Here is an 18721-nt window from a genome sequence, read left to right on the forward strand (position 1 = left end):
TCCCACCACCTGGCAGATTATGGAATTTGATTTCAATAAAAATCTAGAATTAAGAATCTAATAATGACCATGATGTCAATTGTTGGGGGAAAAACCCACCCAGTTCACAGATGGTCCTTTCCTCAGCTGATCTACAAATAATTCCAGAGCCACAGCAATGTGGTTTACACTTAACTGTTCCCTAGGAAATTGGTGATGGGCAATAACTGCCGGTCTAGCCAGTGATGTCCACATTCTGTGAATGAATCAAAAGAACCCATCTCTATCTCTCTCATCTCTCTCTCTCTCTTCCTCTCATCCTTTCTTCTGTTTGTCCATGTTTTTCTGTCTTAAGGTATGCATGCTTTTTAGCTTTGAACAGAATTGAGGTGAGATCATTTTGTTGTCCTTGAAAGGCAGCTTGTATTATTTTTGACAAAAGTTTATCAAAATTAGCATGATAAAAGACGCAAGGGAAGTTTTCACTGGATACTTCCCTGGTGCTGAAGAGTCTGTGGTAGCCAAGTCGAGGTATTGAACTGCAAAGCCTTGGATCCCACCGAAAAAATCAGTGCTGTGCAGAATTAATTTGTTGGAGACCAACAATTTGTTAGGGTATTCCAAGATGGAGGACAGGAAAAATTAGTGACTGTAAGAGTTGCTCCTTTTTTGAGGCATTTCAGGTGTTGGAGGTGATTTCCTCAAATTCCAGGAGGAGTAATTACTGTTTGATATGCTGTTGCATTGTTTTGGAACTTTGGAAAAAAATGTCAAACAACGGGATTTTTAAAATGGAGAAAGACAGACAATAGGCAGCACATGGTCAGTGAAGGAGAGAGAGAGAGAGATAAAGAAAACTGACACAGCAGTGAACCTGCGCAGTTACTGCCTTGGCTGTTTGAATTCATGGATCTCTGGATATCAGAATGCGTCTAGGAAAACTTAACAAACAGCAAAATTCACAACTGATCTTGGAGGAACCTGTTCGGGAGAGGTCACAGCACAGAAACAGATAAGTGAATTGATTTAAGTAGAGCCTTGCTGTAAATTTACAATAGTGAATAGAGTGGGTTCTTGCTTGATTTTATGTTTTATTGAGATCTGTCCCTTAATTCCATTTTTAAAATATAAGCCATAAGTATTAAGTTAGCTGGAGCAGTGTTTTTTAGAGCAATAAGACGGTGCTATTTTCTGTGTCTGTAGATTGTGAAGGAGCAAAAATGGCCCTTAGTAGAGTGATATGCTCATCTTGTCGGATGTGAGAGTTCAGAGAGAGTTTATGTGTTACTGAGGATTATATCTACAATAAATATCTTTGGTTGCAAATCCTTTCACATTGAATGGATTGGTTAGAGAGACAGTTAGAGGCAATGAGGAATTTACAAGAGTAAGGGGGTATGATGGATGGCAGATTTAGGAAGGGAGAAAAGCCCAGATACAGTCACATAGATGGGTTAACTCCAGGAAAGGTAGGAGGGATAGGCCGGTAGTACAGGCATCTCCTGGGGCTATCCCCATTTCAAACATGTATGCTGTTTTGGAAAATGTAGAAGGTGATGGACTCTCAGGGGAATGTAGCACGAACAGCCAGGTGTCTGGTATCAAGTCAGGCTCTAACGTAACAAGGGATACGTCGGGTTCCAAGAGATCAATTGTGTTAGGGGACTGTCTAGTCAGAGGCACAGACAGACGTTTCTGTGGCCAGCAGTGAAAAATCAGAATGGTGAGTTGCCTCCCTGGTGCCATGATCAAGGATGTCTCAGAGAGGGTGTTCTCAAAAAGGAGAGGACCCAGCAGGAGATCATTGTACACATTGGAACCAATGATATAGGAAGGGAAAAGGATGAGATACTGAAGGGAGACTATAGAAAGTTAGGCAGGAATTTAAAAAGGAGGATAGTAGTGTCTGGATTACTCCTGGTGCTACAAGCTAGTGAGAGTAGAAATAAGAGGATAGAATAGATGAATGTGTGGCTGGAGAGCTGGTGCAGGGAAGAAGGGTTCACATTTTTGGATCATTGGAATCTCTTCTGGGATAGAAATGACCTGTACAAGAAGGATGGATTGCACCTGAATTGGAAGGGGACTAATATACTGGCAGGGGGGTTTGCTAGAGCTGATCAGGAGGATTTAAACTAGTAAGATAGAGGGGTGGGACCCAAGGAAATAGTGAGGAAGGGGGGTTTGCTAGAGCTGATCAGGAGGATTTAAACCAAAAGATAGAGGGGTGGGACCCAAGGAAATAGTAAGGAAAAAGATCAATCTGAGACTGGTACAGTTTGGAAAAGGAGCAAGTCAAACAGTAAGGGCAGGCAGGGACAAAGCAGAGAACAAGGTAGGACTGATAAATTAAACTGCATTTACTTCAATGCAAAGGGCCTAACAGGGAAGATGAACCCAGGGCATGGTTAGGAACATGGGATTGGGATATCATAGCAGTTACAGAAACGTGGCTCAGGGATGGACAGGATTGGCAGCTTAATATTCCAGGATACAAATGCTATAGGATGGATAGAAAGGGAGGCAAGAGAGGAGGGAGGGTAGCATTTTTGGTAAGGGGTAGCATTACAGCTGTACTTCAGATATTCCTGGAAATACATCCAGGGAAGTTATTTGGGTGGAACTGAGAAATAAAAAAAGGATTATCACCTTTTGGGGTTGTATTATAGATCCCCTAATAGTCAGCGAAAAATTGCAAAACAAATTTGTAAGGAGGTCTCAGTTATCTGTAAGAATAATAGGATGGTTATAGTAGCGGATTTTAACTTTCCAAACATAGACTGGGACTGCCATCGTGTTAAGGGTTTAGATGGAGAGGAATTTGTTAAGTGTGTACAAGAACATTTTCTGATTCAGTATGTGGATATATCTACTAGAGAAGGTATAAAATTGACCTACTCTGGGGAAATAAGGCAGGGCAGGTGACTGAGATGTCAGTGGTGGAGGACTTTGGGGCCAGCGACCATAATTCTCTGAGTTTTAAAGTAATGATGGAAAAGGATAGACCGGATCTAAAATTTGAAGTTCTAAATTGGAGCAAGGCCAATTTTGACTGTATTAGGCAAGAACTTTCAAAAGCTGATTGAGGGCAGATGTTTGCAGGTAAAGGGACGGCTGGAAAATGGGAAGCCTTCAGAAATGAGATAACAAGAATCCAGAGAAAGTATATTCCTGTCAGGGTGAAAGGAAAGGTTGGTAAGTGTAGAGAATGCTGGATGACTAAAGAAATTGAGGGTTTGTTTAAGAAAAGCAAGAAAGTTTATGTAAGGTATACACAGCAGAGATCGAGTGAATCCTTACAAGAGTATAAAGGCAGTAGAGTACACTTAAGAGGACAAAAAGGGGACATGAAATAGCTTTGGCAAATAGAGTTAAGGAGAATCCAAAGGGTTTTCACAAATACATTATGGACAAAAGGGTAACTAGGGAGAGAATAAGGCCCCTCAAAGATCAGCAAGGTAATCTTTGTGTGGAACTGCAGGAAATGGGGGAGATATTAAATAGGTATTTTGCATCAGTGTTTACTGTAGAGAAGGACATGGAAGATATAGAATTTGGGGAAATAGGTGGTGACATCTTGAAAAATGTCCACATTAAAGAGGAGGAAATGTTAGATGTCTGAAAACGCATAAAGTGGATAAATCCCCAGGACCTGATCGGGTGTACCCTAGGACTCTGTGAGAAGCTAGGGAGGTGATTGCTGGGCCCCTTGCTGAGATATTTGTATCATCGATAGTCTCAGGTGAGGTGCCGAAAGACTTGAGGTTGGCTGATGTGGTGCCACTATTTAAGAAAGGTGGTAAGGACAAGCCAGGCAACTATAGACCAGTGAGCCTGATATCAGTGGTGGGCAAGTCTTTGGAGGGATTCCTGAGAGACAAGATTTACACATATTTGGAAAGGCAAGGACTGATTAGGGATAGTCAACATGGCTTTGTTCGTGGGAAATCATGTCTCACAAACTTGATTAAGTTTTTTGAAGAAGTAACAAAGAGGATTGATGAGGGCAGAGCAGTGGACGTGATCTATATGGACTTCAGTAAGGTGTTCAACAAGATCCCCCATGGAGATTGGTTAGCAAGGTTCGATCTTATGGAATACAGGGAGAACTAGTCATTTGGATACAGAACTGGCTCAAAGGTAGAAGACAGCGTGTGGTGGTGGAGGGTAGTTTTTCAGACTGGAGGCCTGTGACCAATGGATTGCCACAAGGATCAGTGCTGGTCCATTACTTTATGTTGTTTATATAAATGATTTAGATGTGAATACAGGAGGTAGTACAGGAGTTGGGAGGTCATGTTGCGGCTGTACAGGACATTGTTTAGGCCACTGTTGGAATATTGTGTGCAATTCTGGTCTCCTTCCTATCGGAATGATGATGTGAAACTTGAAAGGGTTCAGAAAAGATTTACAAGAATGTTGCCAGGGTTGGAGGATTTGAGGTATAGGTAGAAGCTAAATAAGCTGGGGCTGTTTTCCCTGGTGCATCAGAGGCTTAGAGGTGACCTTATAGAGGTTTATAAAATCATGAGGGCCATGGATAGGATAAATAGACAAAGTCTTTTCCCTGTGGTGGGAGAGTCCAGGACTAGAGGGCATAGGTTTAGGTTGAGAGGAGAAAGATATAAAAGGGAACTAAGGAGCAACGTTGTCATGCAGAGAGTGGTGTGTGTATGGAATGAGCTACCAGAGGAAGTGGTGGAGGCTGGTACAATTGCAACATTTATAAGACATTTGGATGGCTATATGAATAGGGAGGGTTTAGAGGGATATCGGCCAAGTGCTGGCAAATGGGACCAGATAAGATTAGGATATCTGGTCAGAATGGATGAGTTGGATGGAAGGGTTTGTTTTCGTGCTGCACATCTCTATGACTGTGACTCTATGACCTCAGAGGCAGCATAAGGAGAAAGGATGTGGTTGGTCAGATTTGCCCCCTTTGGTCTGAAGGAATAGACCAGGCTGTACAGGCAGAATGGCATAAGTTGTTGGAGGAGAGAGGGATTGGAGGATGAGGAGGCCCCAGATTGGTGCTGATTTGTTGCATATTCTACATCCTGGTACTTACTTGGGAGACCTACCGTTACCCCAGGCAACTATGCCAGAGAGTCATGCTATGGCGTGACAGTAAATGGATGAAAATGATGATGGCCCAGAACAAGGAGAGCACCAGATGACTGCAGGCCTTTGGAGGGCCACCCCTGACCAACTGATTGAAGGAACTTTTGACAGATGTCCTACAACTTCGGACTCCGAGTACCATGCCACATGCCTTACCTTTCACAGCTGAGGATCCATTGAGAGGGTTCAAGGTGGAGGTCCTGTCTGTTGAGAATTGCCAGGCAATCAGAGTCTGGCGGTCCTTTCTATGCTCAACACTGCCACCCAGCCAAAGAGAGACCACTGCTGGTACTACACCCACCTGAGGCATTGGATCAAGGAGGGATCCAGGCATCAGTGAGTGATGGCAGGAAGCAGGTAAAAAGAGCGGGTCAGAGAGAAGGAGCCAAGAGAGTTCACCCTGAAGACGGTGGAGATGGCCCCAATCCATTCGTGACAGGGACTGAGTACTCATGATAGAAGTCCCATTACCCCTCCACTTCCCCCTCCCTCTCAACCCTTGAGGCCCCATAAGCAAATATGACTGTTAAATGCTCCCTGCATAGCCCTCCATGTCTCCTGTTTTCAACTGAGTTTATATCAGGGATGTAACCAAGGAGGGTGAGAATGCAAGTGACGAAGTGGAGGTGGGAATACACTGTTGTTGTGGTAGACTGGATTGTTTACACACTAATTTTGAGAAGATTTATTCTCAGATTAAAATGTCAGAAGTCACACAACACCAGGTTATAATCCAACACAATCTTTCCAAGCGCCGCTCCTTCATCGGGTGAAGTCTGATGAAGGAGCAGCGCTCCGGAAGCTTGCAATTTCAAATAAACCTGTTGGATTATAATCTGGTGTTTTGTGACTTCTGACTTTGTCCACGCCAGTTGAATATCTGCACCTCCACATCATAAATTAAAATGGATCTTGTTTAAAGAAGCTAGAAACAAATATTTTCCAAATCATGGGTGACAGGCTATCTTTACAATCTGGAAACAGGAGTGATCTTATACTAACAGTAATGATGTGATGTGGTTTTTAGGAAATACTTGTTACCTAAAACAGTTAAGTAACTCCATAACTGCGCCAAGTTTGTAATGATTAACCTGACTAAACTTGCTTTTGCTTCATTTAAAATAGTTCAGTTCATACATGTCACAGAAGCGATTTGTGCTCTGAATGTATTTACTTTTTCTTGTACTTAATAATTGAATTCAAAATGAAGGAATTTTTTACTATGTCTTAACAAGGAGATAAATTAGGTCACTGGGACAAAAACTCTTGTGGAAAAATGTTACACTGTGGTTTGTAACTGTCCATTTTTAATGATTAGTTTGGAAACAGCACTCTTACACTGAGACCCAACTCGTACCATGGGGATGTAAGCATTGTTGCCTTTTTGAACTTCTGCATCTCATGTGGTGTAGGTTCATCCTAGAGGAAGTTGCAAGACTTTCACCAGTGGCTGTGAGAGACAACTTGCAGTTGGTGGTATCTCCATGTGTCTCAGCCCTTGTCTTTCTAGAATTCATGAATTTGAAAGGAGCTACCGAAGTATTATAGTGACTTGCTGTAAATGGATATTGTGGAAGGCAACACCATGGCCACTATGAGTTCATGTTTAAGGAAGTATATGTTTATAGAAGAGTATGAATGTTCAGAAATTCCTGACAATGCAGAAAGAGGCCATTTAGGCCTTTGAGTCTGCACTGACCCTTCCTCCACCTCCACCAGATCCCCCCTCCAAAATAATCCCCCATGGGGTTTCTAACCATGCCTCAACCATCTAACCTGCACACTATGGGCAATGTTTAGCCTGGCCAATTCACCTAACCTGCACACTACGGGTAATTTTTACTCTGGCCAATCCACCTAACCTGTACATCTTTGGACTAAGAAAGGAAACGGGAGCACCCAGAGGAGAGAATGTGCAAACCTCACACAAATAGTCACCTAAAGCTGGGATTGAATCTGGGTCCCTGGCATTGTGAGGCAGCAGTACTTGCCACTGTACCAATGTGCCACCCATACTTATCAAATAGTTTGCACTAAAGAAACATTATTGCATTATTTGGTTCAATTGTCGGGCAGCAAACCACCATTTATCAATCTTGGAGTTTATAACTGTAGTTACATCATCAATGTAATGTTGGCATACAATACAGGACTAGGGCAGCATGGTGGCTCAGTGGTCACCACTGTAGTCTCACAGTGCCAGGGACCCAGGATTGATTCCAGCCTCGGGCAACTGTATGTGTGGAGTTTGCACATTCTTTCCGTGTCTGCATGGGTTTCCTCCGGGTGCTCCGGTTTCCTCCCACAGTCCAAAATGTGCAGGTTAGGTGAATTGCCCATAGTGTACAGGGTTTGTTGGTTAGGTGCATTAGTCAGGGGCAAATGTAGGGGAATGGGTCTGGTTGGGTTACTCTTCAGAGGGTCGGTGAGGACTTGTTGGGCTAAATGGCCTGTTTCCACACTGTAGGGATTCTATGATAAAGTGACAGTAGTGTGGAGGAAATCTATGAAATAATCTGTGGGACAACTGCATCATTACTAACTTAAAACCCAGTGCCAGAGTTTATAAACAATTATTGACAAGTATCTTCTTGTTGCAGGGGACACCAGGAACCTCTGGTACTCCAGGTCGAAAAGGAGAAATGGGAGCCCGAGGTCGGCAGGTTTGTATTGGAAGTGAATCTTGCTGGGTCTGTGAGAGAGGCAGTTTTGGTCAGGTTGATGAAAATTACTCTGTTTAGCCATTGTTAAGGAGATTACAGGATAATGTAGAGATATGAATAGCTGTTTACAATTACAGCATGTCACAACAGCTGCATGCCTCAAGGCACTGTATTATTCAGTCCAATCGCTGAGTGCTGCTTGCATTCATTTTAAATGAGTGCAAACACCAGCAATATAAAAGTGCTCCAATCTAATTTACTTTAGATGCAGTAGATGAGGGCTAGGTATTAACATTGAGCTAATGGCCCAGGAGACACCGAGCCCAGAATAGAGTCAAAATCTAAGCATCAATTTGGGGCTTTTGTGGCAGAGTGGTAGTGCCCCTACCTCTGAGCCCAAATAACACAATTTGTCAAATCTTCCCTATTTCAGAGGTGTGTCATAACATATCAGAACAGGTTGATTAAAAGCATCTAGGTTGTTGAGTACTCATTCAGACCTAGAAAACAGAGCAGACGTGAAATGCTTTGGCCAAGTATGAGTGACACTTACTCAAGAGTGATCAAAAAGCAGGGGTTTCAGACAGTTACCAAGAGATTCTCCAAATGTGGAACAGCTTAACAGCCAATTTTAGATGGGAGTTGTCTCATCAGTAAGAGTATGTTTTACTGTCCTCATGGACAGAAAGGAAGGTGAGGCAGATCATGAGTTTGATGCATAACTATCCATGTGGGAATTGACACAATCTTGTGTCAAGATCTGTAATAAGTACACCAATGCAAAGTTTGGCTCTGTTTCAGTGAAGAATACTTCTCCATACAAGTGTTGATCATGACTTTTTCACTGAATCTCTTCTCCGAAGCAACAGTGGCATCTAGTGGTAAAACATTATACTGAATGAGCTATAATTGTGAGCCTCAGATCATATTTAATATCCTTTAGTCACGACTGCAAGTTAGTAATCTGTTTAATCTTTAAACAGAACTCACTCTGATATTAAATGTAATCCACACAGTTTAGTTTTAAAATTTGGTTTCATCTTTAAAACTATTTCTCTTTTCTTTCTGAAGCTCCAAAAGATTGCATGTTTTAACTTATCTCTTGCAATTTCATTTTTTTCTCCCGACTCTCCAAGTCAGCGAGGATCACTACTTCCTTATTTGGGCACCTCGTCCAACTGAGCTTTATCACTGATTAACATCAGCAGGGTAAATGATAGAAATATAATAGTCATGTCCCCATCTAACCTGCATGTGTACTTTCCAGCATTCCATTTTGGAAGATGAGCACAAACAGCATATTTTTCCCATTTCCAGCCGGAATATATTAAATCCAACGATAGCTCCTCTGCTGTCACTCTGACTGGGAGTAGCTAACTCAGCACAGATCAGGAGATACCTGAGACCTTCCCCACCTTTGTCAACGGATAACTGACCTGGAGCAGGGAGAAAGTTGATAAGCCACATATTTATTAAGCTAAAGGCAAAATAAATTTCAAATAAAATACAAATTACAAACGCAAGAGTTGGAAGTGTAAAACCTCAACAGCAGTTTACATACCTTTAATATAAATATGGTTATGGTAGATATCTGTGTACTCGGATGAGCTATGCTGAATAATTTGTCATGTACAGAACTGTACAATTCTGACAATTGATCAAAATAATTGTATCAGGTTGGAGTTTGCATTAATATGTTTTTTTATAGTGTTGATATTCCACTATAATTGATATTCCTTTTCATATAAATATACCACAGTATTGTTGGTGGCTGCATAAATATCTCTGCAGTTAGTGCCAAATATACCATGTATTATGGTGGAATCAAAGCTTAATAAAAATTGACCAGCCTCATCTGATGCTGTTGAAACTTAGATCATGGAGAAATTAGGCTTTCATACCCTAAAGACATTAATGACCATCATTGCCATTGCTAGTGCAATACAGATAACAATGGACTTTGGGTTGATGCTTGAAAAGAAATGCAAATTGTGGTTGCTAGCTGCGTACATTGCCAGTGTAATATCAGACCAAGAAAACAACAGTTTTAATTGCTGGTCTGTGCTGAGCTGATCTCAGGAGTGCCAAGTTCTATCCCATTGCTACTAAGGGACTACTGAGTAGAAATTTCAGCTGATCCTGTGACTGATCATTCGCCAGTAATAAAGAATGGAAATTCTGTGTTGGCAACTGATTATGTTTACATTCTCAGCAACATCAAATCTCATGTCCACAAACTTTGCCCCAGTGCATCTTCTGAGATCACAGTGCCACTCCTTACCAGCTCTGACATTTATTGTAAGAGACAAATTCAGGACCCGTACAGCTCTAAAATGAATGAATAGATTGGCAGTTAATTGCTTCATGATATATGGGAAATCTCATTTAATTTTAAACATGCACTCTGTAAAATGCACATTCATAAATTAACTTCAAGAATCACAATTATTCCTAAATTAGATTTCTTTAGTGTTTACGAAACAGGCAACCACTTTAATCAATACTTCTGTATTATTTATATGACAGGGTCCAACTGGCAAGCCAGGCCGTGTGGGAATGGACGGTGACATTGGTCATAAAGGAAAACATGTAAGTTTCATTATTTACCATTTATTTAATATAGACAAGATGTTCACCACTATATGGACACGGTGGGAGTTTGCCTTTCTTGAGAGAACAAATAAGGAAGGGGATAGAAAGGTGGGACCAAAACAGAAATGGTGTGTAACAGGATTAACCTTAAAAAGAGAGAGTTTCACTTACGTAGTGCCTTTTATGGCTGGATACTTCAAAGGTGCCTTACAATAAGCAAGTGGAATAGTTGGATGTGTGGTCACTATTACTTACATTTATTTGATTGGTATACATGGGAAAGGTACAGTCAGCATGGGCTGCACCAGGAACACCATCGTCATTAGCAGATGCCATCTCCTCAGATGTAAGTTGCTCCACGGACAGGAGGGATTGACACGAGAGATCCAGAGAAGGGGAGACCCCACAGCAGAGGATCTTAATCCAAAGTATCAGCTTTCTCCCCGTGTGAGCACACAAGTTCACGAGGCCCGGCTTTCATAGAGATATATCACTGGTGTCTATAATCACCCATCAACAAGACCATCTTCCCAATAGGCAAGGTAGTCACTGCCTCTTACAGTGTATCTTCTTCTGCAAAGAGAAAGCTGTTACTATGAAAACTGGATGTTTTGGAGAGAAGGGTAACATTAGTGGCATGGATGTGAGAGAGCAGTGGGAGAGGGGCAAGCTTTGACTATTCAGGTGAGGGTGTACATAGGTACCTGGGAGAGCAGGGAGTGAGTGGACATGTATGATGTATTCATTTGAGGAATAATGTATTGCTAAATGGTGGGGAAATCATGGACACCTAAAAATGTCATGTCACTCATCTTTCCCACCCTCCTGAATCCCTTGAATTTCTTCGTGCACTTTCTGCGTGTTGGAGACACCACTCATCCATTGCTCACTTCCTTGCACATTTTCACTAAAGCCTGCTCAGTTTGACAGGCTGGTCTCTTTCTCGGGTCCTTGCCAAACATGATCCCACGCCAAGATGGAAGGATTGGAGCTCTTCCTCATTCCTGTGGTTGCTAGAGTACATAGGAATCAACTGACAGTTTAACCATTCTGACTCCCCCCAACTGTCTAACATCACCCCCCCGCCCAGTCCAACACCTCCCCCACCCCCAGCACTTCCCCCATCCCCAAACACCTCCCTCCAACACCTCCTCCTGCCCCACAACACCTCCCCCCACCCGCCCCTGTCCAACACCTCCTCCTGCCCAACCAACACCACCCCTCCCACCCCGTCCAATACTGCCCCTGCCCCCGCCCACTCTCCAGGGCAGCTGGACTGGCCACCAACAATAAGACTGTGCTGCTTCTGCTGCCTTTGTGGGGTAAGTCTGCAAACAGTTCACACACACACACCTTTTTACTTCAACTTTTTGATAAGTTCCACCTTTGCCCTGTACAGGACAATGTTGGAGAGATTATCTGGGGAAGGGAGGTTGGTTTAGGGTACACCATCTAGAACTCCAGGGAAAGTGTAGGGAGAGAGAGGACAGGAGGTCAGTCATTTGGAGACGGTGCCTGTTGAATCACTGTAAACAAAAGACACGATCACTGTTCGAAACACGTCTTTGATGTAATGTTTCTATCGGGACCTCGAGATCTCCTTTGGATAAGCCGATGTTCAGATAATTGGTATTTGGATAATGAGGTTCCTCCGTATATTCTGTTTCCAACTATGCAGAGTGTGGAGGATCTGCGCCACTTTTTTAATTCCATTCAGGGGATGAAGGATGAAGGCCAGCACTTGTTGCCCAGCCCTAACTGCCCTAGAAGCTAGCTGTGAAAGTTGCTTGCTTCAACTATTGCAGTCCATTTTCTGTAGGTATCTTCACAATGCCAGCCTGGCATATTTTCATAAAACGCCTACAGTGTGGAAACAGGCCAGTTGGCCCAACAAGTCCACACCGACTCTCCTAAGAGTAACCCATCCAGACCCATTCTCCTACCCTCTTACTGTACATGTCCCCTGACTAATGCATCTAACCTACAAATCCCTGTACACCATGGGCAATTTAGCACGGCCAATTCACCTGACCTGCACATCTTTGGACGGTGCGAGGAAACCAGAGCACCCAGAGTAAACCCACGCAGACATGGGGAGAATGTACAAACTCCACACAAACAGTCGCCCGAGGCTGGATTCGATCCCGGGTCCTTGGTGCTGTGAGGCAGCAGTGCTAACCACTGAGCCACTGTGTCGTTTTAATCATTTGGAGCTTTACAGCATCACATAGTAGTTGATTGTAGCTTTTATAGTTTGTAACTTGTGAAGAAATTCCATTTCTGTATGTGTGAGGAACTGTTGCTACTTTAGGATAAGATTAGCGTTTATGAGTTACCTCCTTCGGGTTGACTTTCACACAACAGGAACTTTATAATAGTGGTGGGGGGGGGGAATCGAAGAATCATATTAGCTGTTAATAACTCTACAACGCTTTACTGCTGATTAATTATATATTTTGTGTACATGCGGTTTTTTTTAAAGTGTCAAGTTGTAACATGTGCCTACCCCGTATTACACCTGGAATATAATTGTATTATCAATCAGTTACTAACCATTGTTTGGCATATTTAACAGGGTCAACCTGGAAATCCTGGGGAGAAAGGCGTAAGAGGAGTAGAGGGACCTCGTGGGATCACGGTGAACATCTGTTTTCTTTCAAATTATTCTTCTTTCAAACACGTTTTGCACGTTTTCTGTACAAATAGGCAATGAATGACAAATGATCTGAAAGAGCATTAGAAATAAAAGTTGAAGATCCATTTCCTGATCATGTTGAGGTTTCTCCTTGATTCTCTTCTTCCTTATGTTCTACTCAACTTCCAACATTATTTTCCAAAAATTAATAGGTTGGAGTAACAGTATGTTATTTGCATTTGAAAAGTTCAAAGCTGATTTGCTATTTAGAATACTACAGGGGATTACAATTTTACAAACAGCAGAAAGGATACAATAATGAGAAGTTGCTTCTGTGAAATAAATAGGATTGTTTCAGGTTAATTTGAGATTATAATATTTACACTGGCTGGATTTTAGTATCTTGATTGAAACACATGCATGTCTTTCCACCCTATGAAAGAGTAGTTATGGTTCTGCCCCTTTTTCTCATTCCAGTAGCTTTGTCAGACTGTACATGAATGAAGCATCCCTATGTAAACAAATAATGCATTGTAAGCAGACCAATGCCAACAATTAGCCCATTTATTGTATTACACAATTCATTTAACCTTCTGCCTACAATATTCACTTGTCAATTTAGGAACTTTAATATCACACATTAGGCTAGCTTTATGCAAGCTAAAATAACTGGTCAAATTTTAGTCACTTGGAATATTTTGCCATTACAAAGATGATAAGGTGAATAAGTTTTAAAAGACTTCAATTTGAGTGACTAGCCTGAAACATTGTTTCATTTTCCCTACTGTTTTAGAATGAAACCATTGCTCAGGATGAAACTAGTAACTTGATTAATAGGATTCAATATGATGTTGTATTCTATACAATATAAACCAACATGCTTCCAAAGCTCTGTGACATTTCAGAATTCAGAAACCAGCAGCCAAGCCTGGATCATTTATGTATTTGAGTAAATACACTGATCGGTGTGGGGAAAGAGAGGACAGGACAAATAATGCTGTTGATTTATCAATAATCATTTGAGAATGGAACCTAATGGTGTTGCAGAAGCCATGGATTTAATCTCTAATTCTTTTGTCTCAAGCAGTCGCTCGGAAGAAATAAACTGCAAATAATCCCAGTAAATAATGGAATACCATATTGACTTTCATATCTCTATCTATGACAGCAAATATGAACTTGTGACAATAACCAAAAATTGCATTTTAATCGAATGTTGTACAGCCATAGATGTGTGTCAACCATTCAAGATCAGACAGGACTTTAATGAGGATACTATCATAGAAAAAATACACTTTGCGTAGTTTTCATATGCAAGCTGAGTACATGCACAGCAAATTCTTATTTGAACTATTTTAACAATGTATTTAAAATAATAGTCAACTGGAATAAACACATTTAAGCATTAGTAATAGACACACTAGTAGCATCTACCCTATTGAAACTCAAGCTTGACACTGTAATTCACAATGATTAACACAACGAAATCTAATTCACATAGAATAAATAATATTTATTGAAGTGGGATTTAGAGTAGGATGAAGGAGCTAAAGCTCAAAATCCCATAAATGACAGTTTCCTTTCAGGCTTGGTTGTTATTTATTATCTATTTATATAAAGCATAAATTTAAAGTCACATTACAACTACCTTTTGTTTTGATAGAATTTGCATTTTGACATACATAAATAGATTTTTAAAAAGTGTATACAAATTGTGTGACTGTATTGTAAACCATGTTGTTTATCATCCAGGGAGCAGATGGCAAGAATGTATTTGGACCTAACGGAGTAAAAGGCAGAAAGGTAAAACAGAAAAACTATTAAGTAACAGGTAAACAATATTATTGTTGCATGTAGTGTTAGTTAAGACTCCCAGTGAAAGCATAGGTGAGGGGATCAGAACTGATGTGTTGTGCCACATGTCTCTCTCCTGATCCTTCCAAACACTACATTTACTCTCTATTCTGCTACTTGATCTGAGCAGTGGAGTATCAGTGAGAGATGAAACACTATCGTTTTGCCTTGTTTTCCAATATTAGAATGTTGATTAATATTTAACCCATTATAGTATCAACATTTCTAGAAGCAGATCTTTGATAAATTGCAATTAACGTATCATTTGACTTATCAAATAACAACATTTTGCTAACTGTTAGAAATTAGAAGGATTCATCAAAATGGAGAATGAATTTTCTCATCAGATGTAATGCTTAGCTTGCTTGTACATTTCTCTGATGCTAGTTTTAGGTATCTTTTAAATTAGATGGCTTGAAGTATATGTAGAGAAACAAACAATGTAGCAAGAACACACTAAGCACTTTGTCTGAAACCTTACTGATGGATGATCCAAATTCAGCAGGTCGTAAACTGACAAAGGAGAAAGACTTAAGGGTAAGGTTGTTGTGCAGAAATCCAGCCAAGTTAATAAAAGAGATTATTTTACCATCTGCGGCTTGTAAACTGGAAGAGAATGTCAGTCAATGAGAAAATTGAATGTGTGAGAAAGTGCATGGGCATGAGAGTACCATAATCATTAGTGCTTTCAGCTAATCATGGCCTCAGTCTTGGGCACCCCAGTAACGTTCAGCACCATTGCCTCAGTGGGGGTAAAAGTGTATTGTCACACCCTCCAGCTGGCTCCATTGTGTGCCACCTTTTCCAACAAGGGAGAGGGAATTGTGTTGGTGAGTGTTGTGAAATCTGATTGGATGATATGGCTGTTATAGTTAAGTAATTATTAGTATGACCAAGCTTTGAAAGAATGTGCGAGTCTCGGAACAGTGCTAATTGTTGTTAGATGAGAGATAGGGCTGAGGTGCATGGTGTAGTTGGTACAATGTGGCAACTGGCAATGCTTGTACTGATCTTAACCATTTGGGTGACGTTATTGTTACTCTTGCAGCACTGCATCCGGTTCCTGGAAGCTCAACATTTGACATTAATCTCCACTGGCTGGTTGCACCAAGTGCCTTTTGATCATTTGCAGATACAGAACATTACTCCACTTTTATACTTCTTCCATCAATGCTTCCAGGACAGCTTCCAAACATTTGCTGGTGTTTTTCACTAGTGTTAGCCCACCTTGATTTTGGCACCTTGCAGATGTAACTAGTCAACAACAGTGTTGATGCTATGAGCTAGCTGCTGCCATTGTTTAAAATGCCAGCAGGAGTACCTGGTGCTGTCTGTATTGCATCATAATCTCATTTCCAAGTTTTGGGCAATCAGGTTAAACCTTCCTCAGAGGTTCAAGTGTTCAAATTTTTGGTGGAGTTGATGTGATGTTATTTGTTAGCAGGTCCTACAGAGGGCAGAGTTGCATTGCTCTTAAGGAAAGGATTCAAACAAAACTTAAATTTTGTTCAGCTCAGTTTCTGATACAGAAATCTGTGTAATTATCACTTGGATTGGAGAATATGGGACAGAGACCCAGGACCATTGTTTGCGATGCATCCAAATTTGTGGTGCATGAAAATTAATCACTGGAAAATTAAGAATGCCATCAATTGGGTGCTCTGACTTCAATTCCTAATTCTCTGGTCCATGTCACACAGTTTGCTTTTTATATTCTAACATTGTACAGACGGTTAACACACGGCCATGTAATAAACCCTTGCATAAATGCCCTAAATCATAGAATTGATAAAGCATTAAAACTATTCACACTTTCTGACTAATGTAACCTTCCAAAAATGTTGAGTTGCCCATCTACAACAATGTATTAACAATTAGGGGCTGAAATTTATTTGTGGACTATTTTAGCAAAATCATAAGGTCACTTTAGGTGACAAGATTTAGAACTTGGTTCAAGTCATGCCCAAGAATTTGTTGCAAGCATGATAAGTGACTGCTTAAAATGGAGGATTTCAATATTAAGATTCTTTGGTTCATGACATAAAGAGAATGCTTACCTAAATTTGCAAATTCTAATTTAGCAGAGGTGAGAACCACTTAGGCTCAAGGAGAATGTGCTTATGTTATGTTGCAAATTCTAATTTAATGGAGCTCAGAACCACTTGACAACAAAATAGTTAAGTAAACGGATGATTTTCAAAGCAAATTTCATATCCCCTTCTACACTTTAGAATAAACCATAGCTAATCCACCTGGTACATATAGATTTTGCTATGCGGTTGATTCTATAACTTTCTGCTTCCATTCAATGAGAGTTTAGTTTGGGAAATCCATGCTTCAGGGATAGAGAGCCATTTCTGAGCAGTGATGCCCTTGATTATGCCTTCCTGGCCCCAAGTACAAGAAACACCAGATCACTTCTTACGAAAGGTTGCAATTTAAAATAACTTTACTCGGACACTGTTATCTCAGAGGTGTCTGCATGGTTACAATAAATATCATGAAGAAGGATACAACAGATAGTTGAGTAGGAAGCTGATATATATATATAGTACACTTGGAATGGCATGTTAACATTATCATAGCAACAATGGTGTTACAGGAGGACCAAAGAGTTTGATAAATTCCACAGTTAATAGAAGAGAGAAAAAAAACAATGTGGTCAATGTTTATTTCGATATGTAGTTGATGTAAATTGAACAATCTATTTGATTAACTGAACTTTTTTTTCAGGTCCTAACTTCCCTTATAATTTTAAGCACATTTGTGTTAAATATGTGTTGATCCAAGGTTTTCCCAATTTGCCACTGTAACTTCAGTGCAAATTCTGGGTATCCTGTAAATAGTGTGTCCACTGAACGTCAGCCTGTTAGAACCCATGTGGCAATTCTTCATACTGTAGTGTAAACCCGGTGCTACATTAACAATATTTAATCTCCAAATCAAAGTCGTGGAAAAACCACAGAGGTAAAGCTCCTTTTGGTTGGATATTCTCTCTAAACACTTTACATCTATAGAGCTTAGGGACAGCTTGGTAAGAATTGAGGTTTATGGATCAGGAAGTGTACAAAGTTATTATTAGTTCATTTATAAGGAAAACAAAAGCTATCAGAACAGACAAACTTACAATGCTTATTCAACCAGCACTATCCAATCTGAAATGGTGTTTCAAATTGAATGTTAAGAACTTGCATGCTAGATCTGCTCCTTGAGGTATAATGAATTAAACTAACTGCTTGAACAATCAATAATAGTGCCTTGGAAGATACTGTATTTGCTAGAATTAAGTGCTGATTGACCGAGTCTGCATAAGGGCCAAATCAGCCTTGACTATGCATCATCACATAACAAAGAAAAGATTAAGAATTGCAATTATATAACAACTTTAGGATATGTCAAAGCTTTGTTCAGCTAATTCATTAGTTTTTAATTATGGTTACTCTTGTTACATAGGCAAATGTGGTACCCAATGAAGTACTACCACTCATAATCAATAAGTGGGGTGAATGAGCAGATATCTGTTCTGGATTCATGGATACCTTGACAGGGTATTGCTAGAAGCACCTTATTCTCCTTAACCGGTTAAGTTGTATATTCAAAACTAGAAAAACTATGCTGCTAATGCTGAATTGAGAATAAAGGATTGTGAAAATAAGTGGATTAACTAGTACGATTTAACAATGTACATGATACTTATATAATATTCCTTAGATGATTAATTATAAAGATAGATACAAACCTCAGTCTAGCTGCTTTAAATGAGACTTAGTGATTAAAGATCACAGAGCCAGTGTTTCTGGTTTCTGTCATCTAATGTAGGATAGCTAAGAGCTGTGCTAACATTGGCTTTATTACCTGGCCCTCTGAGATACAACTG

The 18721-nt window shown here is 40.5% G+C and overlaps 1 protein-coding gene across 3 annotated transcripts in view; it reads left to right on the forward strand.

Annotated features, from left to right (window-relative positions):
• col6a4a (collagen, type VI, alpha 4a) overlaps nt 1-18721 on the forward strand; it is a 155193-nt gene that overhangs the window by 93384 nt on the left and 43088 nt on the right. For all 3 annotated transcript variants that reach the window (XM_043719263.1, XM_043719260.1, XM_043719262.1), the window contains 4 exons: nt 7701-7763; nt 10290-10352; nt 12931-12993; nt 14743-14793. In XM_043719263.1, coding sequence (XP_043575198.1) covers nt 7701-7763; nt 10290-10352; nt 12931-12993; nt 14743-14793 — 240 coding nt within the window. The remainder of the gene's footprint in view (nt 1-7700; nt 7764-10289; nt 10353-12930; nt 12994-14742; nt 14794-18721) is intronic.

This window comes from Chiloscyllium plagiosum, chromosome 29, assembly GCF_004010195.1.
Source record: "Chiloscyllium plagiosum isolate BGI_BamShark_2017 chromosome 29, ASM401019v2, whole genome shotgun sequence".
Classification (NCBI taxonomy): Eukaryota; Metazoa; Chordata; class Chondrichthyes; order Orectolobiformes; family Hemiscylliidae; genus Chiloscyllium; species Chiloscyllium plagiosum.